This window comes from Xenopus tropicalis, chromosome 4 (genome assembly GCF_000004195.4).
Source record: "Xenopus tropicalis strain Nigerian chromosome 4, UCB_Xtro_10.0, whole genome shotgun sequence".
Taxonomy (NCBI): Eukaryota; Metazoa; Chordata; class Amphibia; order Anura; family Pipidae; genus Xenopus; species Xenopus tropicalis.
Window position 1 is genome coordinate 153903253 of NC_030680.2, and position 22227 is coordinate 153925479.

General features: G+C 54.7%; 1 protein-coding gene across 1 annotated transcript in view; it reads right to left on the reverse strand.

Moving 5' to 3' along the window:
• The window catches only part of stab1 (stabilin 1), a 153678-nt gene that overhangs the window by 123740 nt on the left and 7711 nt on the right, over positions 1 to 22227 (reverse strand). Inside the window, 6 exon segments of the mRNA XM_031901368.1 lie at positions 556 to 634; positions 2705 to 2835; positions 3204 to 3404; positions 4781 to 4925; positions 18140 to 18320; positions 19886 to 20001. Of these exon segments, the coding sequence (XP_031757228.1) occupies positions 556 to 634; positions 2705 to 2835; positions 3204 to 3404; positions 4781 to 4925; positions 18140 to 18320; positions 19886 to 20001 (853 nt within the window).

A 22227-nucleotide genomic window follows, 5' to 3' on the forward strand; every position in this document is an offset into this window, starting at 1 on the left:
GCTCCACACCGGGTATACTCACATTCACAATTGCGCGCTTGGTGTAAGGGACAAACCACGTGAGGGGTCGCGAATTTCCTTACAGTCAGGGAACAGCCCTCTCTGTATCATCAAAAAGTAACTTGTGAATAAAGAAGCTTGACTCTATTATCAATTTATTTGTAACTGACGCCGCCATGCACTGCCTGTACCCCACATTACACTGTTTCCACTTATGTTTGTTCTTGCTATAACCCGCACCAGCGTTACCGATCTTGAGTATCATCATGTTATTTAATAAGGGGGATACTTGGGGCAGAAAATAACCCTATTGTTTATTGATAAGGATATTACAGTCACTGAGGGGTTCTGTGCCCGTCATATAAGGCACAAGGCTGCAGGGAGTTATACAGGGAAATCTTGGATCCAACAGTGGGTTCGAGGATAGTTGGCCTCCTGAAAATTAATTTATTATATCCGCGCTTTTGTACATGTATTGATATAGTGGGGCTCCGCACAGGTCTCATAGAGTGACAAATAGAGAGACATGAGTGCAAGCTCCCGGGTAATACTCACATTCACATTGCGCAGCTTGGTGTAAGGGACAACACAGTGGAGGGGTCCGAATTTCCTTACAGTCAGGGAACAGCCTCCTCTGTATCATCATAAAGTAACATTGTATAAAAGCTTGCACTCTATTATCATTTTTATTGTAACTGACCCAGCCATCACTGCCTGTACCCCCAACATTCCTATATATATAGTGATACCAGAGTTCCCTGTATAACTCTCCGCAGCTTGTGCCTTTATATGGGGGGCACAGAACCCCTCAGTGACTGCTAATATCCTTATCATTTACAGTAGGGGGTACAGTATCCCTTATAATACATGAGTGATACTCAGAGTTCCCTGTATAACTCAGCCTGCAGCCTTGTGCCTTTATATGGGCACAGAACCCTCAGTGACTGCTAATATCCTTATCATTTACAGTAGGGGGGAAAATCTATGGGAAAAAACTAGAACTGAATTTGGAGAAATGTTTTTTGTCCGTGAGTTTTGAGGTGATAAAGATGTGATTTCTTTTTCTCACTGAACTGAATCAGTCCCATTGTTCCATACAGACTGTTACTCACACTTACACTGACACTCACACTGACACTCACACTCACACTGTCTCTTTCCTTACCGAATATCCTCTGGGCTCCCGTCAGTTTCCAAGTGTGCGGAGATATTTTATTGAGCTTCGAAATCTGGTTTAATATGGTCCCATAGGCATCTTGTCCCATTCCCCGATCTCCCAGTGCTCACAACACACAGCTATGGGGCAAAGCACAGAGTTAGGGTACAGAGAGCCCCCAATTGTCTGTAACTGCTTAATATATATTATACGCACTCCCAATCCCCATTAACTGGCCTTCCAGGCTGGGCCCCTTTAGCCCATAACAAGGTTACAGATATATAGAAAAACATTGGGTAACAGTCACCCCGCTATAGGTTCCAGGGAACCCAGGGCACAAATAAGCACTCACCCCAAATCCCCCTCTAACTGGCCTTCAGGCTGGGCCCCCTTAGCCCATAACAAGGTTACAGATATATAGAAACATTGGGGTAACAGTCACCCCGCTATAGTTCCAGGGGTACCCAGGGCACAAATAAGCACTCACCCCAAATCCCCCCTAACTGGCCTTCAGGCTGGGCCCCTTAGCCCATAACAAGGTTACAGATATATAGAAACATTGGGGTAACAGTCACCCCGCTATAGTTCCAGGGGTACCCAGGGCACAAGCACTCACCCCCAAATCCCCCCTACACTGCGCCTTCAGGCTGGGCCCCCTTAGCCCATAACAAGGTTACAGATATATAGAAACATTGGGGTAACAGTCACCCCGCTATAGTTCCAGGGGTACCAGGGCACAAATAAGCACTCACCCCAAATCCCCCCTAACTGGCCTTCAGGCTGGGCCCCTTAGCCCATAACAAGGTTACAGATATATAGAAACATTGGGGTAACAGTCACCCCGCTATAGTTCCAGGGGTACCCAGGGCACAAATAAGCACTCACCCCAAATCCCCCCCTAACTGGCCTTCAGGCTGGGCCCCCCTTAGCCCATAACAAGGTTACAGATATATAGAAACATTGGGGTAACAGTCACCCCCGCTATAGTTCCAGGGGTAACCCAGGGCACAAATAAGCACTCACCCCAAATCCCCCCCTAACTGGCCTTCAGGCTGGGCCCCCTTAGCCCATAACAAGGTTACAGATATATAGAAACATTGGGGTAACAGTCACCCCGCTATAGTTCCAGGGGTACCCCAGGGCAACAAATAAGCACTCACCCAAATCCCCCCTAACTGGCCTTCAGGCCTGGGCCCCCTTAGCCCATAACAAGGTTACAGATATATAGAACATTGGGGTAACAGTCACCCCGCTATAGTTCAGGGGGTACCCAGGGCCAAATAAGCACTCAACCAAATCCCCCCCTAACTGGCCTTCCAGGCTGGGCCCCCTTACCCATAACAAGGTTACAGATATATAGAAACATTGGGGTAACAGTCACCCCGCTATAGTTCCAGGGGTACCCAGGGCACAAATAAGCACCCCAAATCCCCCCCTAACTGGCCTTCAGGCTGGGCCCCCTTAGCCCATAACAAGGTTACAGATATACACATTGGGGTAACAGTCCCCCCGCTATAGTGCCCCCCAATGCCCGGGCGAGTTACTCACGTTGGGGTTCCGGCCGCACTGGGCTGGCATTGGGCGCTACTATCACATGGGTGCAGGGTGCAGGCCCCGTGGGCGTAACAGTCGCTGGAGCCCCTTCGCTGGATCATTCCGGGTTTACAGGCACAATAGGACTGGAAGGAAATGAGGGGTATCACAGAGTGCGGCACACACGGGGCGCTCAATGTGCCCCAGTGTTTTTCGCCATCATTTCTACAGGAACGCTGAGGGGCGACTGTTCCATGGGAATAACTGCCCCCCGGGTACCAGGGACCCCCCAGCATTTGACTAAATCAATTGCCCTTTGGCATTAGGGTTATGGGGGAGAGAAGGTGCCAGTGTGCCAGGCAGGAGGGTAAATAGTTTGCACCATTAGAGGGTCCCTGGCATCCCAGTCCGACACTATTTGGGGGGTTCTATGGGTTCTGCCCGGATTCTCAGGTTTGTATCCCCCCCACCCAGACGCACTTACCCTTCTACATATTGAGGGGTGCAGACATACCTTTCCGGGGGTCCGGTAGATACATTTGGTAGAGTTTTCGGGGCAGCCCCCATAATTCACTGAGCAGGGATTGACAGGGGAGCAGATCTTGCCGTCCCCAAAATAACCCTCCTTACAGGCGCAGGTGTATTTGCGGGGTCCCTCGGGGGTACAGGTGGCATGTGCGGAGCAGGGTGACGTTTTGCAGGGGTTCTGGGCTGAGGGAGGAAAGGGGGGTCACTGGAGAAATAAAAGCCCCCATTGCCGGAGACTCCCCCTTGGATTTACAGGAGTCAGGGGCAGAGGAGGGAGGGGGAGAGGAGGGAGGGACAGGGGGAGGGGCAGAGGAGGGGAGGGAGAAGAGGAGGGAGGGGCAGAGGAGGGAGGGGGAGAGGAGGGAGGGGGCAGAGAGGGAGGGGGAGAGGAGGGAGGGGGAGAGGAGAGGGGGAGAGGGAGAAGGAGGGAGAGAAAGGAGGGAGGGAGAGGAGGGAGGGGAGAGAGGGAGGGGCAGAGGAGGGAGGGGCAGAGGAGTGAGGGGCAGAGAGGAGGGGAGAGGGAGAAGAGGATGAGGGGCAGGGAGGAGGGGGAGAGGAGTGAGGGGCAGAGGGAGGGAGGGCAGAGAGGGAGGGGGAGAGGAGTGAGGGGCGAGAGGGAGGGGGAGAGGAGTGAGAGGGGCAGAGGGAGGGAGGGGGAGAGGAGTGAAGGGGCAGAGGAGGAAGGGGGAGAGGAGTGGAGGGGAGAGAGGGAGGAGGGGGGAGAGTGAGTGAGGGGCAGAGGAGGAGGGGGATGAGAGGAGGGAGGGACAGGGAGGGCAGAGGGAGGGAGGGGGAGAGGGAGGGAGGGGGAGAAGGTGAGAGGGAGGGGCAGAGGGAGGGAGGGGGAGAGGAGTGAGGGGCAGAGGAGGGAGGGGGAGAGGAAGGGTGAGGGGCAGTGAGCAGAGGGGGGGAGAGGGAAGGGGCAGGAGGAGGAGAGTGCAGCCTCCCGGGTAATACTCACATTCACATTGCGCAGCTTGGTGTAAGGGACAAACACAGTGAGGGGTCCGAATTTCCTTACAGTCAGGGAACAGCCCTCCTCTGTATCATCATAAAGTAACATTGTATCAAAAGCTTGCACTCTATTATCATTTATTATTGTAACTGACCCAGCCCATCACTGCCTGTACCCCCAACATTACCCCTAATATATAGTGATACCCAGAGTTCCCTGTATAACTCCCTGCAGCCTTGTGCCTTTATATGGGGGGCACAGAACCCCTCAGTGACTGCTAATATCCTTATCATTTACAGTAGGGGGTACAGTATCCCTTATAATACATGAGTGATACTCAGAGTTCCCTGTATAACTCAGCCTGCAGCCTTGTGCCTTTATATGGGCACAGAACCCCTCAGTGACTGCTAATATCCTTATCATTTACAGTAGGGGGGAAAATCTATGGGAAAAAACTAGAACTGAATTTGGAGAAATGTTTTTTGTCCGTGAGTTTTGAGGTGATAAAGATGTGATTTCTTTTTCTCACTGAACTGAATCAGTCCCATTGTTCCATACAGACTGTTACTCACACTTACACTGACACTCACACTGACACTCACACTCACACTGTCTCTTTCCTTACCGAATATCCTCTGGGCTCCCGTCAGTTTCCAAGTGTGCGGAGATATTTTATTGAGCTTCGAAATCTGGTTTAATATGGTCCCATAGCATCTTGTCCCATCCCCGATCTCCCAGTGCTCACACACACAGCTATGGGGCAAAGCACAGAGTTAGGGTACAGAGAGCCCCCCAATTGTCTGTAACTGCTTATATATATATAGCACTCACCCCAAATCCCCCATTAACTGGCCTTCAGGCTGGGCCCCCTTAGCCCATAACAAGGTTACAGATATATAGAAACATTGGGGTAACAGTCACCCCGCTATAGTTCCAGGGGAACCCAGGGCACAAATAAGCACTCACCCCAAATCCCCCCCTAACTGGCCTTCAGGCTGGGCCCCCTTAGCCCATAACAAGGTTACAGATATATAGAACATTGGGGTAACAGTCACCCCGCTATAGTTCCAGGGGTACCCAGGGCACAAATTAAGCACTCACCCAAATCCCCCCTAACTGGCCTTCAGGCTGGGCCCCTTAGCCCATAACAAGGTTACAGATATATAGAAACATTGGGGTAACAGTCACCCCGCTATAGTTCCAGGGGTACCCAGGGCACAAGCACTCACCCCAAATCCCCCCTAACTGGCTTCAGGCTGGGCCCCCTTAGCCCATAACAAGGTTACAGATATATAGAAACATTGGGGTAACAGTCACCCCGCTATAGTTCCAGGGGTACCCAGGGCACAAATAAGCACTCAACCCAAATCCCCCCTAACTGGCCTTCAGGCTGGGCCCCCTTAAGCCCATAACAAGGTTTACAGATATCATAGAAACATTGGGGTAACAGTCACCCCGCTATAGTTCCAGGGGTACCCAGGGCACAAATAAGCACTCACCGCCAAATCCCCCCTAAACTGGCCTTCAGGCTGGCCCCCCTTAGCCATAACAAGGTTACAGATATATAGAAACATTGGGGTAACAGTCACCCCGCTATAGTTCCAGGGGTACCCAGGGCACAAATACAGCTCGAACCCAAATCCCCCCTAACTGGCCTTCAGGCTGGCCCCCTTAGCCATAACAAGGTTAACAGATATATAGAAACATTGGGGTAACAGTCACCCCGCTATGTTCCAGGGGTACCCAGGGCACAAATAAGCACCACCCAAATCCCCCCTAACTGGCCTTCAGGCCTGGCCCCTTAGCCCATAACAAGGTTACAGATATTATAAGAAACATTGGGGTAACAGTCACCGCGCTATAGTTCACAGGGGTACCCAGGGCAACAAATAAGCACTCACTCCCAAATCCCCCCTAACTGGCCTTCAGGCTGGGCCCCCTTAGCCCATAACAAGGTAACGATATATAGAAACATTGGGGTAACAGTCACCCCGCTATAGTTCCAGGGGTACCGCAGGCACAAATAAGCACCCCAAATCCCCCCAACTAATGGCCTTCAGGCTGGGCCCCTTAGCCCATAACAAGGTTACAGATTACACATTGGGGTAACAGTCCCCCCGCTATAGTGCCCCCAATGCCCGGGCGGAGTTACTCACGTTGGGGTTCCGGCCGCACTGGGCTGGCATTGGGCGGCTACTATACATGGGTGCAGGGTGGCAGGCCCCGTGGGCGTAACAGTCGCTGGAGCCCCTTCGCTGGATCATTCCGGGTTTACAGGCACAATAGGACTGGAAGGAAAGAGGGGGTATCACAGAGTGCGGCACACACGGGGCGCCTCAATGTGCCCCAGTGTTTTTCGCCATCATTTTACAGGAACGCTGAGGGGCGACTGTTCCATGGGAATAACTGCCCCCGGGTACCAGGGACCCCAGCATTTGACTAAATCAATTGCCCCTTTGGCATTAGGTTTATGGGGGAGAGAAGGTGCACAGTGTGCCAGGCAGGAGGGTAAATAGTTTGCACCATTAGAGGGTCCTGGCATCCCAGTCCGACACTATTTGGGGGGTTCTATGGGTTTCTGCCCGGATTCTCAGGTTTGTATCCCCCCCACGCCAGACGCACGTTACCCTTCTACATATTGAGGGGTGCAGACATACCTTTCCGGGGGTCCGGTAGATACATTTGGTAGAGTTTTCGGGGCAGCGCCCATAATTCACTGAGCAGGGATTGACAGGGGAGCAGATCTTGCCGTCCCAAATAACCCTCCTTACAGGCGGCAGGTGTATTTGCGGGTCCCTCGGGGGTACAGGTGGCATGTGCGGGAGCAGGGTGACGTTTTTGCAGGGGTTCTGGGCTGAGGGAGGAAAGGGGGGTCACTGGAGAAATAAAAGCCCCCATTGCCGAGACTCCCCGTTGGATTTTACAGGAGTCAGGGCAGAGAGGGAGGGGGAGAGGAGGGAGGGACAGGGGAGGGGCAGAGGAGGGAGGGGGAGAGGAGGGAGGGGGTAGAGGAGGGAGGGGGAGAGGAGGGAGGAAAGAGAGAGATACTATTCAGCTCCATCACTGCCCCCCCAGTAACTATTAGCTCCATCCTGCCCCCCCAGTAACTATTAGCTCCATCCTGCCCCCCCAGTACTATTAGCTCATCCTGCCCCCAGTAACTATTAGCTCCATCCTGGCCCGACCCAGTAACATTAGCTCCATCCTGCCCCCTCACAGTAACTATTAGCCTCCATCCTGCCCCCCAGAATATTGGCTCCAATCATGCCCCCCAGTAACTATTAGCTCATCCTGCCCCCCCCCCGCAGTAACTATTGCTCCAGCTGCCCCCCCCCAGTAACTATTAGCTCCAATCGCTGCCCACCCCCATAACTATTAGCTCCATCCCTGCCCCTGCAGTAACAATTGGCTCCATCCCTGGCCCCCAGTAACTATCTAGCTTCATCCTGGCCCCCCCCCCAGTAAACTATTAGCTCATGCTGCCCCCCCAGTAACTATGGCTTCCAATCCTGCCCCCCGCAGTAACTATTAAGCTTCATCCTGCCCCCCCAGTAATTCTATTAGCTCCATCCTGCCCCCCCAGTAACCTAATTAGCTCATCCTGCCCCCCAGTAACTATTAGCTGCATCCTGCCCCCAGTAACTATTGCTCCATCCCTGCCCCCCCAGTAACTATTAGCTTCATCCTGCCCCCCCCCAGTAACTATTGCTCCTAATCCTCGCCCCCCAGTAACTATTAGCCTCCCATCCTGCGCCCCCAGTAACTCATTAGCTGCCATCCTGCCCCCCCCAGTAACTATTAGCTTCATCCCTGCCCCCCGCCCGTAAACTATTCAGCTCCATCCTGCCCCCCCAGTGAACTAACTTAGCTCCATCCTGCCCCCCCAGTAACTATTAGCTTCAATCCTGCCGCCCCACAGTAACTATTAGCTCCATCCTGCCCCCAGTAACTATTAGCTCCATCCGCCCCCCCAGTAGATATTAGCTGCCATCCTGCCCCCCCCAGTAACTATTTAGCTCCTCCTGCCCCCAGTAACTATTAGCTCCATCCTGCCCCCCCCAGTAACTATTGCTTCATCCTGACCCCCCCCATAACTATTAGCTCCATCCTGCCCCCCCAAGTAAACATTAGCTTCCATCCCTGCCCCCCCAATAACTATACGCTCCATCCTGCCCCGCCAGTAAAACTATTAGCTCCATCCTGCCCCCGTAACTATTAGCTCCATCCGCCCCCCCCCCAGTAACTATAGCTCCATCCACTGCCGCCCCCAGTAACTATAGCTCCATCTCTGCCCGCCCCAGTAACTATTAGCTCCATCCTGCCCCCCAGAACCTATTAGCTCCATCCTCCCACCAGTAATATTAGCTCCATCTGCCCCCTACAGTAACTATTACTCCATCCTGCCCCCCAAGTACTATACTCCATCCTGCCCCCCAGTAACTATTAGCTCCATACCATGCCCCCCAGTACTATTGGGCTCCATCCCCTGCCCCCAGTAACTATTGGCTTCATCCTGCCCCCCCAGTAATATATAGCTCCATCCTGCCCCCTCCCCAGTAACTATTAGCTCCATCCTGCCCCAGTAACTATTAGAATCCATCCTGCCACAGTAACTATTAGCTCATCCTGCCCCCCAGTAACTATTAGCTCCATCCTGCCCCCCAGTACTATTAGGCTCCATCCCTGCCCCCCAGTAACTATTAGCTCCATCCTGCCCCCAGTAACTATTAGGCTTCATCCTGCCCCCCAGTAACTTTAGCTCCATCCTGCCCCCCCAGTAACTATTAGCTGCCATCCTGCCCCCCCCCCGTAACTATTGCTTCATCCTGCCGCCCAGTAACTATATAGCTTCATCCTGCCCCCCAGTAACCTATTAGCTCCATCCTCCCTCCCATAATAATTGGCTTCATCCCTGCCGCCCCAGTAACTATAGCTCCATCCTGCCCCAGTTAACTAATTAGCTTCCATCCTGCCCCCCCCAGTAACTATTAGCTCCATCCTGCCCCCCCAGTAACTATTTAGCTCCATCCTGCCCCCCAGTAACTCATTAGCTCCATCCTGCCCCCCCAGTAACTATTAGCTCCTCCTGGCCCCCAGTAACTATTAGCTTCCATCCTGCCCCCCAGTAAACATTACCTCCATCCTGCCGCCCCAAGTAACTATTAGCTCCATCCTGCCCCCATAACTATTGCTCATCCTGCCCCCCAAGTAACTATTAGCTCCATCCTGGCCCCCCCAGTAACCTATAGCTTCATCCTGGCCCCAAGTAACATATTGGCTTCATCCTGCCCGCCCCAGTAACTATTAGCTCCATCCTGCCCCCCCAGTAACTATTGGCTTCATCCTGCCCCCGCCAGTAACTATTAAGCTCCATCCTGCCCCGCCCAGTAAACATATTGGCTTTCATCCTGCCCCCCCAGTAATATTGAGCTCCACCCTGCCCCAGTAACTATTAGCTCCATCCTGCCCCCAGTAACTATTAGCTCCATCCTTCCCCCCAGTAAATATTAGCTCCATCCTGCCCCCAGTAACTATTGCTTCCATCCTGCCCCCCCGTCTCCCCATAAACTAACTAATTAGCTCCATCCTGCCCCCCCCCAGTAAACTATAGCTCCATCCTGCCCCCCCCCCAAGTAAACTATTAGCTCCATCCTCCCCGACCCCAGTAACCTATTAGCTTCCATCTGCCCCCCAGTAACTAATTGGCTCCATTCTGCCCCCCCCCAGTAACTATTAGCTCCATCCTGCCCCCCCCAGTAACTATTACCTCCATCCTGCCACCCCCCAGTAACTATTAGCCTCCATCCTGCCCCCAGTAAACTATTGGCTTCATCCTGCCCACCAGTAACTAATAGCTCCTCCTGCCCCCCAGTAACTATACCTCCCAAGTCCTGCCCCCCCAGTAAATTTAACTCCATCCTGCCCCCCAGTAACTATTGGCTTCATCCTGCCCCCCCCATAACTATTAGCATCCATCCGCCCCCACCAGTAACTATTGGCTTCATCTGCCCCCCCAGTAACTATTTAGCTCCATCCTGCCCCCCAGTAACTATTAGCTCATCCTGCCCCCCCTCAGTAACTATAGCTCCATCATGCCCCCTAGTAACTATTAGCTCCACCTGCCCCCCCAGTAACTATTAGCTCCATCCTGCCCCCCAGTAACTTTAGCTCATCCTGCCCCCCAGTAACTATTTGGCTTCAATCCTGCCCCCCCCCCCAGTAACCTTAGCTCCATCCGCCCCCCCCAGTAACTTTACTCCATTGCCCCCCTCAGTATCAACTATTAGCTCCAATCTCTCCCCCCCAAGTAACTATTGGTCCATCCTCCCCCCAGTAAACTATTAGCTCCATCCTGCCCCCCCAGTAACTATTACTCCATCCTGCCCCCCACCCCCCAGTAACTATTTAGGTCCATCCTGCCCCCCCCCAGAACTATTAGCTCCATCCTGCCCCCCCCCAGTAACTATTAAGCTCCATCCTGCCCCAGTTAAACTATTAGCTCCATCCTGCCCCCCCCAGTAACTATAGCTCCATCCTGCCCCCCCAGTAACTTAGCTCCATCCTGCCCCCCCCCAGTAACTATTCGCTCCATCCTGCCCCCCCATAAACTATTAGCTTCATCCTGCCCCCCCAGTAACTATTAGCTCCATTCCTGACCCCCCAGTAACTATTAGCTCCATCCTGCCCCCCCAACTATTAGCTCCATCCTGCACCCCCAGTAACTATTACTCCATCCTGCTCCCCCCCCAAGTAACTATTAGCTTTATCCTGCCCACCCAAGTAACTATAGCTCATCCTGCCCCCCCAGTAACTAATTAGCTCCATCCTGCCCCCCCAGTAACTATCTAGCTCCATCCTGCCCCCCCAGTAACCTATTAGCTCCATCCGCCCCCCAGTAAACATATTAGCTCCTATCCTGCCCCCCCAGTAACTATTAGCTTCCATCCTGCCCCCCCAGTAACTATTATCTCCATCCTGCCCCCCCAGTAACTATTAGCTCCATCTGCCCCCCCAGTAACTATAGCTCCATCCTGCCCCCCCACAGTAACTATTTGCTCATCCTTGCCCCCATAACTTTGGCTTCCATCCTGCCCCCCCAGTAACTAATTAGCTCCATCCCTGCCCCCCCAGTAACTATAGCTCCATCCTGCCCCCAAGTAACTATTACTCCAATCCTGCCCTCCCCCATGTAACTATTACTCCATCCCTCCCCCCAGTAACTATTTGGCTTCATCCTCCCCAGTAACTATTAGCTCCATCCTGCCCCCCAGTAAACTATTGACTCCAATCCTGCCCGCCATGACCATAACTATTAGCTCCATCCTGCCCCCCCAGTAAATTATAGCTCCAATCCTGCCCCCCCAGTAACTCTAGCTCCATCCTCCCCCCCCCCCAGTAACTATTAGCTCCATCCGCCCCAGTAACATTAGCTCCATCCTGCCCCCCAGTAACATTACCCCTCCTGCCCCCAGTAACTAATTAGCTCCATCCTGCCCCCAGTAAACTTTGGCTTCATCCTGCCCCCATAACTATTAGCTAACAGTCCGCCCCCCCAGTAACTATTAGCTCCATCCTGCCCCTCCACAGTAACTATTGGCTTCATCCCTGCCCCCCCAGTTAACTATTAGCTCCATCCCATGCCCCCCCCAGTAACTATGCTCATCCCTGCCCCCCAGTAACTATTAGCTCCATCCTCCCCCCAGTAACTATTTAGCTCCATCCTGCCCCCAGTAACTAAGCTCACCTGCCCCCCCCAGTAACTAATTTAGCTCCATCCTGCCCCTCCAGTACTATTGCCTTCATCCTGCCCCCACAGTAAACTATTAGCTCCATCCCTCCCCCCCCCCCAGTAACTATTAGCTCTCATCCTGCCCCCCCATAACTATAAGCTCCATCTGACCCCCCCCACAGTAACTTAGCTCCATCACTGCCCCCAGTAACAATTGCTCCATTCTGCGCCAGTAACTATTAGCTCCATCCTGCCCCCCAGTAACTATTACCTCCATCCTGCCCCCCAGTAACTATTAGCTCCATCCTGCCCCCCAGTAACTTATTGCTTCATCCTGCCCCCCAGTAACTATAGCTCCATCCTGCCCCCCCCAGTAACTATTGGCTTCATCCTGCCCCCAGTAACTAATTAGCTCCATCCTGCCCCAGTAACTATGGCTTCAATCGCCCCCGTAACTATTGCCCCAATCCTGCCCCCAGTAACTATAGCTCCATCCTGCCCCCCCTTCAGTAACTATTAGCTCCAATCCTGCCCCCCAGTAAATATTAGCTCCATCCTGCCCCCCCAGTAAACTATTAGCTCCACCTGCCCCATAACTATTAGCTCCATCCTGCCCCCAGTAACTATTGCTTCATCCTGCCCCCCCCCAGTAAACTATAGCTCCATCCTGCCCCCCCCCAGTAAACTATTAGCTCCATCCTTGCCCCCCAGTAACTATTAGCTCCATCCTGCCCCCCAGTATACATTAGCTCCATCCTGCCCACCCCAGTACTATTAGCTCCATCTGCCCCCCATAAACTATTGGCCTCATCCGCCCCCCCCAGTAACCTATTAGCTCCATCCTGCCCCCCCAAAGTAACTATGGCTCCATCCTGCCCCCCCAGTAACTTTAGCTCCCATCCTGCCGCCCCCAGTAACTATTAGCTCCAATCCTGCCCCCATAACTATTACCTCCACCTGCCCCCCAGTAACTATTAGCTCCATCCTGCCCCCCAGTAACTATTGGCTTCAATCCTGCCCGCCCCAGTACTATTAGCTCCATCCTGCCCCCCAGTAACTAATTAGCTCCATCCTGCCTCCCCAGTAACTATTGCTTCATCCTGCCCCCCAGTAACTATTAGCTCCATCCTGCCCCTCCCAGTAACATGCTTCAATCCTGCCCCCCCAGTAACATATTAGCTCCGCAATCATCCTGCCCCCCAGTTAACTATTAGCTCCATCCTGCCCACCCAAGTAACTATTCAGCTCATCCTGCCCCCTCAGTAACTATTATCCATCTGCCCCCCCAGTAACTATTGGCTTTCACCTGCCCAGTAACTATTAGCTCCCATCCCTGCCCCCCCGCCAGTAACTATTAGCTCCATCCTGCCCCCCCCAGTAACTATTAGCTCCATCCTGCCCCCCCCAGTAACTATTAGCTCCATCACTGCCCCCCCAGTAACAATTGCTCATTTCTGCCCCCCGTAAACTATTAGCTCCATTCTGCCCCCACGTAACTATTACTCCATCCTGCCCCCCCCAGTAAACTATTAGCCCATCTGCCCACCCGTAACTATAACCCTCCATCCTGCCCCCCAGTAACTATTAGCCTCCACCTGCCCCTCCAGTACTATTGGCTTCAATCCTGCCCCCCCAGTAACTATTAGCTCCATCCTGCCCCCCCCCAGTAACTATTGGCTTCAATCCTGCCCCCCCAGTAACTATAGCTCCATCCTGCCCCCCCAGTAACTATTGGCTTCATCCTGCCCCCCCAGTAACTATTAGCTCCATCCTGCCCCCCCATAACTATTGAGCTCCATCCTGCCCCACCCAGTAACTATTAGCTCCATCCTGGGCCCCCCAGTAAAACTATTAGCTCCATCCCTGCCCCCCATACTATTAGCTCCAAATCCTGCCCCCCAGTAACTATTAGCTCCATCCTGCCCCCAGTAAACTATTAGCTCATCCTGCCCCCCCCCAGTAACTAAGCTCCATCCTGCCCCCCCCAGAACTATTAGCTCCATCCTGGCCCCCCCAGTAAACTATTAGCTCCATCCCTGCCCCCCCAGTAACTATTAGCTCCATCCTGCCCCTCAGTACTAATAGCCCATCCTGCCCCCCAGTACCTATTGGCTCCATCCCTGCCCCGCCATCCAGTAACTATTAGCTCCATCCGCCCCCAGTAACTATAGCTCCATCCTGCCCCCCCAGTAACTATTGGCTTCATTCCTGCCCCCCAGTACTAGTAGCTCATTCTGCCCCCGCGCAGTAACTATTGCTCCATCCCTGCCCCCCCCAGTAAACTATTAGCTCCCAATCCTGCCCCCAGCTAACTATTAGCTCCATCCTGCCCCCCCCAGTACAATCTATTAGCTCCCATCCTGCCCCTCCAGTAACTATGGCTTCATCCTGCCCCCAGTAACTAATTAGCTCCACATCCTGCCCCCCCCAGTAACATTGGCTCCATCTGCCCCCAGTAACTATTAGCTCCCATCCTGCCCCCCCCAGGAATGGAGCCACCCCCAGTAACTATACTCAATCCTGCCCCCCCAGTAACTATTAGTCCATCCTGCCCCCAGTAACTATTAGCTCCAATCCTGCCCCCCCAGTAACTATTGGCTCATCCTGCCCCCCCAGTAACTATTAGCTCCATCCTGCCCCCCATAACTATTGGCTCCATCCTGCCACCCCAGTAACTTACTTCCATGCCTACTGCCCCCCCAGTAACTATTAGCTCCCATCCTGCCCCCCCAGTAAACTATTACCTCCATCCTGCCCCCAGTAACTATTAGCTCCATCCTGCCCCCCCAGTAACTATTGGCTTCTCTGCCCCCCAGTACTAATTAGCCTCCATCCTGCCCCCCCAGTACACTATTTAGCTGCCATCCTGCCCCCCCAGTAACTATTGGCTTCATCCTGCCCACCCCATTTAACTATTAGCCTCCATCCTCCCCCCCCGTAAACTATTGCTTCATCTGCCCCCAGTAACTATTAGCTCCATCCTGCCCCCCAGTAACTATTAGCTCCATCCTGCCCCCCCAGTAACTATTAGCTCCATCCTGCCCCCCCAGTAACTATTAGCTCCATCCGCCCCCATCAGTAACATTAGCTCCATCCTGCCCCTCCCCCAGTAACTATTAGCTCCATCCTGCCCACCCCCCAGTAACTATTAGCTCCATCCTGCCCCCCCCCCAGTAACTATTAGCTCCATCCTGCCCCCCAGTAACAATTGGCCCATTCTGCCCCCCAGTAACTATTAGCTCCATTCTGCCACCCCCAGTAACTATTAGCTCCATCCTGCCCCCCCCCAGTAACTATTAGCTCCATCCTGCCCCCCCCAGTAACTATTACCTCCATCCGCCCCCCCAGTAACTATTAGCTCCATCCTGCCCCCCCAGTAACTATTGGCTTCATCCTGCCCCCCAGTAACTATTAGCTCCATCCTGCCCCCCAGTAACTATTGGCTTCATCCTGCCCCCCCAGTAACTATTAGCTCCATCCTGCCCCCCAGTAACTATTGGCTTCATCCTGCCCACCCCAGTAACTATTAGCTCCATCCTGCCCCCCCCAGTAACTATTAGCTCCATCCTGCCCCCCCTCAGTAACTATTAGCTCCATCCTGCGCCCCAGTAACTATTAGCTCCATCCTGCCCCCCAGTAACTATTAGCTCCATCCTGCCCCCCAGTAACTATTAGCTCCATCCTGCCCCCCCAGTAACTATTGGCTTCATCCGCCCCCCCCCCAGTAACTATTAGCTCCATCCTGCCCCCCAGTAACTATTAGCTCCATCCTGCCCCCCCAGTAACTATTAGCTCCATCCTGCCCCCCAGTAACTATTAGCTCCATCCTGCCCGCCTCAGTAACTATTAGCTCCATCCTGCCCCCCAGTAACTATTGGCTCCATCCTGCCCCAGTAACTATTAGCTCCATCCTGCCCCCCCAGTAACTATTAGCTCCATCCTGCCCCCCCAGTAACTATTGGCTTCATCCTGCCCCCCCAGAACTAGTAGCTTCATTCTGCCCCCCAGTAACTATTAGCTCCATCCTGCCCCCACCCCAGTAACTATTAGCTCCATCCTGCCCCCCAGTAACTATTAGCTCCATCCTGCCCCCCCCAGTAACTATTAGCTCCATCCTGCCCCCAGTAACTATTGGCTTCATCCTGCCCCCAGTAACTATTAGCTCCATCCTGCCCCCCCCAGTAACTATTAGCTCCATCCTGCCCCCCACCAGTAACTATTGGCTTCATCCTGCCCCCCAGTAACTATTAGCTCCATCCTGCCCCCTCCCCAGTTAACCTATTGGCTTCATCCTGCCCCGCCCCAGTAACTAGTAGCTTCATTCTGAACCCCCCAGTAACTATTAGCTCCATCCTGCCCCCCAGTAACTATTAGCTCCATCCTGCCCCCCTCCAGTAACTATTAGCTCCATCCTGCCCCCCCAGCCAGTAACTATTAGCTCCATCCTGCCCCCCCAGTAACTATTGGCTCATCCTTGCCCCCCCAGTAACTATTAGCTCCATCCTGCCCCCCCAGTAACTATTAGCTCCATCCTGCCCCCCCAGTAACTATTGCTTCATCCTGCCCCAGTAACTATTAGCTCCATCCTGCCCCCCAGTAACTATTAGCTCCATCCTGCCCCCCCAGTAACTATTAGCTCCATCCTGCCCCCCCAGTAACTATTAGCTTCATCCTGCCCCCCAGTAACTATTAGCTCCATCCTGCCCCCCCCAGAGACTATTAGCTCCATCCTGCCCCCAGTAACTATTAGCTCCATCCTGCCCCCCGCAGTAACTATTAGCTCCATCCTGCCCCCCCAGTAACTATTGGCTTCATCCTGCCCCCCCAGTAACTATTGGCTTCATCCTGCCCCCTAACTATTGGCTTCATCCTGCCCCCCCAGTAACTATTAGCTCCATCCTGCCCCAGTAACTATTAGCTTCATCCTGCCCCCCCAGTAACTATTAGCTCCATCCTGCCCCCCCAGTAACTATTAGCTCCATCCTGCCCCGCCCCAGTAACTATTAGCTCCATCCTGCCCCCCCAGTAACTATTAGCTCCATCCTGCCCCCCCGTAACTATTAGCTCCATCCTGCCCCCCCAGTAACTATTAGCTCCATCCTGCCCCCCCAGTAACTATTAGCGCCATCCTGCCCCCCATGTAACTATTAGCTCCATCCTCCCCCCAGTAACTATTAGCTCCATCCTCCCCCCCAGTAACTATTAGCTCCATCCTGCCCCCCTCAGTAACTATTAGCTCCATCCTGCCCCCCAGTAACTATTAGCTCCATCGCTGCCCCCCCAGTAACTATTAGCTCCATCCTGCCCCCCCCCCAGTAACTATTAGCTCCATCCTGCCCCCCCAGTAACTATTAGCTCCATCCTGCCCCCCAGTAACTATTAGCTCCATCCTGCCCGCCAGTAACTATTAGCTCCATCCTTGCCCCCAGTAACTATTAGCTCCATCCTGCCCCCCAGTAACTATTAGCTCCATCCTGCCCCCAGTAACTATTGGCTTCATCCTGCCCCCCAGTAACTATTAGCTCCATCCTGCCCCCCCCAGTAACTATTAGCTCCATCCTGCCCCCCCAGTAACTATTGGCTCCATCCTGCCCCCCCAGTAACTATTAGCTCCATCCTGGCCCCCCCAGTAACTATTAGCTCCATCCTGCCCCCCCCCAGTAATTATTAGCTCCATCCTGCCCCCCCAGTAACTATTAGCTCCATCCTGCGCCCCCAGTAACTATTGGCTTCATCCTGCCCCCAGTAACTATTAGCTCCATCCTGCCCCCCCTAGTAACTATTAGCTCCATCCTGCCCCCCCAGTAACTATTAGCTCCATCCTGCCCCCCCAGTAACTATTAGCTCCATCCTGCCCCCCCCAGTAATTATTAGCTCCATCCTGCCCCCCCCGCAGTAACTATTAGCTCCATCCTGCCCCCAGTAACTATTAGCTCCATCCTGCCCCCCAGTAACTATTAGCTCCATCCTGCCCCCCCAGTAACTATTAGCTCGCATCCTGCCCCCAGTAACTATAGCTCCATCCTGCCCCCAGTAACTATTAGCTCCATCCTGCCCCCCAGTAACTATTAGCTCCATCCTGCCCCCCCAGTAACTATTAGCTCCATCCTGCCCCCCCAGTAACTATTAGCTCCATCCTGCCCCCCCAGTAACTATTAGCTCCATCCTGCCCCCCCAGTAACTATTGGCTTCATCCTGCCCCCCCAGTAACTATTAGCTCCATCCTGCCTTAAATTGCCTTTTATGAGGAGGTGAGCTGGAACCTGGATGCTGGAATGGCAGTGGATGGGATCTACTTGGACTAATTGATCTATCCCAATGAATATGGCTACTTACTTTACATATACAAGTCCCATTGCCCCCTATACCATCCTGGCACGTGCCATGGCCGCCACATGGTTTCTTCCCTCCTGGGCACTCTGTCGGGGCATTAATGAAAGTCAATATTAGAATTCCCATAATATAAAGGGGTGATTAGTGCAATAGATCCAGGGAGGGAGGGAGGGGAGGGGAGGGAGGGGAGGGAGGGAGGGGAGGGGAGGGGAGGGAGGGAGGGAGGGAGGGAGGGAGGGGAGGGGAGGGAGGGAGGGAGGGAGGGGAGGGGAGGGGAGGGGAGGAAGGGAGGGAGTGAGGGAGTGAGTGAGGGAGGGAGGGAGGGAGGGGAGGGGAGAAAGGGGAGGGGGTGAGTGGGGGAGGAATAAGAGGGAGGGAGGGGAGAAAGGGGAGGGGGTGAGTGGGGGAGGAATAAGAGGGAGGGAGGGGAGAAAGGGGAGGGGAGGGAGGGAGGGGAGGGGAGGGGGAGGGGAGGGGAGGGGAGGGAGGGAGGGAGGGAGGGGAGGGGAGGGAGGGAGGGGAGGGGAGGGAGGGAGGGAGGGAGGGAGGGAGGGGAGGGGAGGGGGAGGGAGGGAGGGAGGGAGGGAGGGAGGGAGGGAGGGAGGGAGGGAGGGAGGGAGGGGAGGGAGGGAGGGAGGGAGGGAGGGAGGGAGGGAGGGAGGAGGGGGGGGGAAGGGAGGGAGGGGAGGGGAGGGGAGGGGAGGGGAGGAAGGGAGGGAGGGGAGTGAGGGAGTGAGTGAGGGAGGGAGGGAGGGAGGGAGGGGAGGGGAGAAAGGGGAGGGGTGAGTGGGGGAGGAATAAGAGGGAGGGAGGGGAGTGAGTAAGAACAGGGCAAGAATGAAGAAAAAAAATTCTCAAGAGGCAGGGCAAGTTCTCTCGGGGCAGGGCAAGTTCTCTCGGGGCAGAGCAAGTTCTCTCGGGGCAGAGCAAGTTCTCTCAGGGCAGGGCAAGTTCTCTCGGGGCAGGGCAAGTTCTCTTGGGGCAGAGCAAGTTCTCTCGGGGCAGAGCAAGTTCTCTCGGGGCAGAGCAAGTTCTCTCGGGGCAGAGCAAGTTCTCTCGGGGCAGGCAAGTTCTCTCGGCAGGGTAAGTTCTCCTCGGGCAGGGCAAGTTCTCTCGGGCAGGCAAGTTCTTCTCGGGGCAGAGCAAGTTCTCTCGGGGCAGGCAAGTTCTCTCGGGGCAGGGGGCAAGTTCTCTCGGGGCAGGGCAAGTTCTCTCGGGGCAGAGCAAGTTCTCTCGGGGCAGGGCAAGTTCTCTCGGGGCAGGGCAAGTTCTCTCGGGGCAGGGCAAGTTCTCTCGGGGCAGGGCAAGTTCTCTCGGGGCAGGGCAAGTTCTCTTGGGGCAGGGCAAGTTCTCTCGGGGCAGGGCTAGTTCTGTCACACACATAACCCACCAGCAGGGGGCAGAGTAAGGAGGTAAAATGTATTTTGTAAATAGTAAAAGGGCAATGGGGGAACCAATGTGGGGGGGCCACCTAGTGAATTCAGTAGTTTTTTCCCTCATGTTCAGGGCAGGGTGGGGGGGGGCTAGAGAAGAGCGAGGCCACAAGAGTTGGGGGACAGAGTGAAGTTGGGGTGACAGCAAAGGCCTACAGCATGGGCCCACATACCCCCTCTTCTCTAGCTCTGTATCCCCCTGTATCCCAGTGACTTACCTGTGCAGGTGGTTCCCCAGAATCCTTTGCAGCACGCTGGCGTCACGGCAACAGTCTGGCAGGTATGGCTGCAGCCCTGGAGCGAGAGCGTTAGGCCCCCCATATCCACCGTGTAACTGCCGCAATAGGAACATGGAATTATCCATTAGGTCTTGGGGTTCTGTACTAGCCCAGGGCCCCCCATGGCCCATTAGCTGGGGAGATCTGTGCCCCCAGTAGCCCCCCATATTCTGCTGATTCCCAATACATACTCTGGGCTTCTGGGAATGCAGTTAGGGGCCCATTCAGCCATGATGATGTCAATGACTATTCTTGTTCAAAAACTTGGGGCCCCCGTGTCGTATGGCCCTGCTTATCTTGGGGCCCCCGTGTCGTATGGTCCTGCTTATCTTGGGGCCCCCATGTCTTATGGCCCTGCTTATCTTGGGGCCCCCATGTCTTATGGTCCTGCTTATCTTGGGGCCCCCATGTCTTATGGCCCTGCTTATCTTGGGGCCCCCATGTTTTATGGTCCTGCTTATCTTGGGGCCCCCATGTCTTATGGCCCTGCTTATCTTGGGGCCCCCATGTCTTATGGTCCTGCTTATCTTGGGGCCCCCATGTCTTATGGCCCTGCTTATCTTGGGGCCCCTGTGTCGTATGGCCCTGCTTATCTTGGGGCCCCCGTGTCGTATGGCCCTGCTTATCTTGGGGCCCCCATGTCTTATGGTCCTGCTTATCTTGGGGCCCCCGTGTCGTATGGCCCTGCTTATCTTGGGGCCCCCGTGTCTTATGGCCCTGCTTATCTTGGGGCCCCTGTGTCTTATGGTCCTGCTTATCTTGGGGCCCCCGTGTCGTATGGTCCTGCTTATCTTGGGGCCCCTGTGTCTTATGGTCCTGCTTATCTTGGGGCCCCCATGTCGTATGGCCCTGCTTATCTTGGGGCCCCGTGTCGTATGGCCCTGCTTATCTTGGGGCCCCCGTGTCTTATGGTCCTGCTTATCTTGGGGCCCTCATGTCTTATGGCCCTGCTTATCTTGGGGCCCCTGTGTCGTATGGCCCTGCTTATCTTGGGGCCCCCGTGTCGTATGGCCCTGCTTATCTTGGGGCCCCCATGTCTTATGGTCCTGCTTATCTTGGGGCCCCCATGTCTTATGGCCCTGCTTATCTTGGGGCCCCCGTGTCTTCTGGTCCTGCTTATCTTGGGGCCCCCATGTCTTATGGCCCTGCTTATCTTGGGGCTCCTGTGTCTTATGGTCCTGCTTATCTTGGGGCCCCCGTGTCGTATGGCCCTGCTTATCTTGGGGCCCCCATGTCGTATGGTCCTGCTTATCTTGGGGCCCCCATGTCGTATGGTCCTGCTTATCTTGGGGCCCCCATGTCGTATGGTCCTGCTTATCTTGGGGCCCCCATGTCGTATGGCCCTGCTTATCTTGGGGCCCCCATGTCGTATGGTCCTGCTTATCTTGGGGCCCCCATGTCGTATGGTCCTGCTTATCTTGGGGCCCCCATGTCTTATGGCCCTGCTTATCTTGGGGCCCCTGTGTCTTCTGGCCCTGCTTATCTTGGGGCCCCTGTGTCTTATGGCCCTGCTTATCTTGGGGCCCCCATGTCGTATGGCCCTGCTTATCTTGGGGCCCCTGTGTCTTCTGGCCCTGCTTATCTTGGGGCCCCTGTGTCTTATGGTCCTGCTTATCTTGGGGCCCCCATGTCGTATGGCCCTGCTTATCTTGGGGCCCCGTGTCTTATGGCCCTGCTTATCTTGGGGCCCCCGTGTCTTCTGGCCCTGCTTATCTTGGGCCCCCTTGTCGTATGGCCCTGCTTATCTTGGGGCCCCGTGTCTTATGGCCCTGCTTATCTTGGGGCCCCCGTGTCTTATGGCCCTGCTTATCTTGGGGCCCCCATGTCGTATGGCCCTGCTTATCTTGGGGCCCCCATGTCTTATGGCCCTGCTTATCTTGGGGCCCCTGTGTCTTCTGGCCCTGCTTATCTTGGGGCCCCTGTGTCTTATGGCCCTGCTTATCTTGGGGCCCCCATGTCGTATGGCCCTGCTTATCTTGGGGCCCCCGTGTCTTCTGACCCTGCTTATCTTGGGCCCCCTTGTCGTATGGCCCTGCTTATCTTGGGCCCCCTTGTCGTATGGCCCTGCTTATCTTGGGGCCCCGTGTCTTATGGTCCTGCTTATCTTGGGGCCCCGTGTCGTATGGTCCTGCTTATCTTGGGGCCCCCATGTCTTATGGCCCTGCTTATCTTGGGGCCCCGTGTCGTATGGTCCTGCTTATCTTGGGGCCCCCATGTCGTATGGTCCTGCTTATCTTGGGGCCCCGTGTCTTATGGTCCTGCTTATCTTGGGGCCCCGTGTC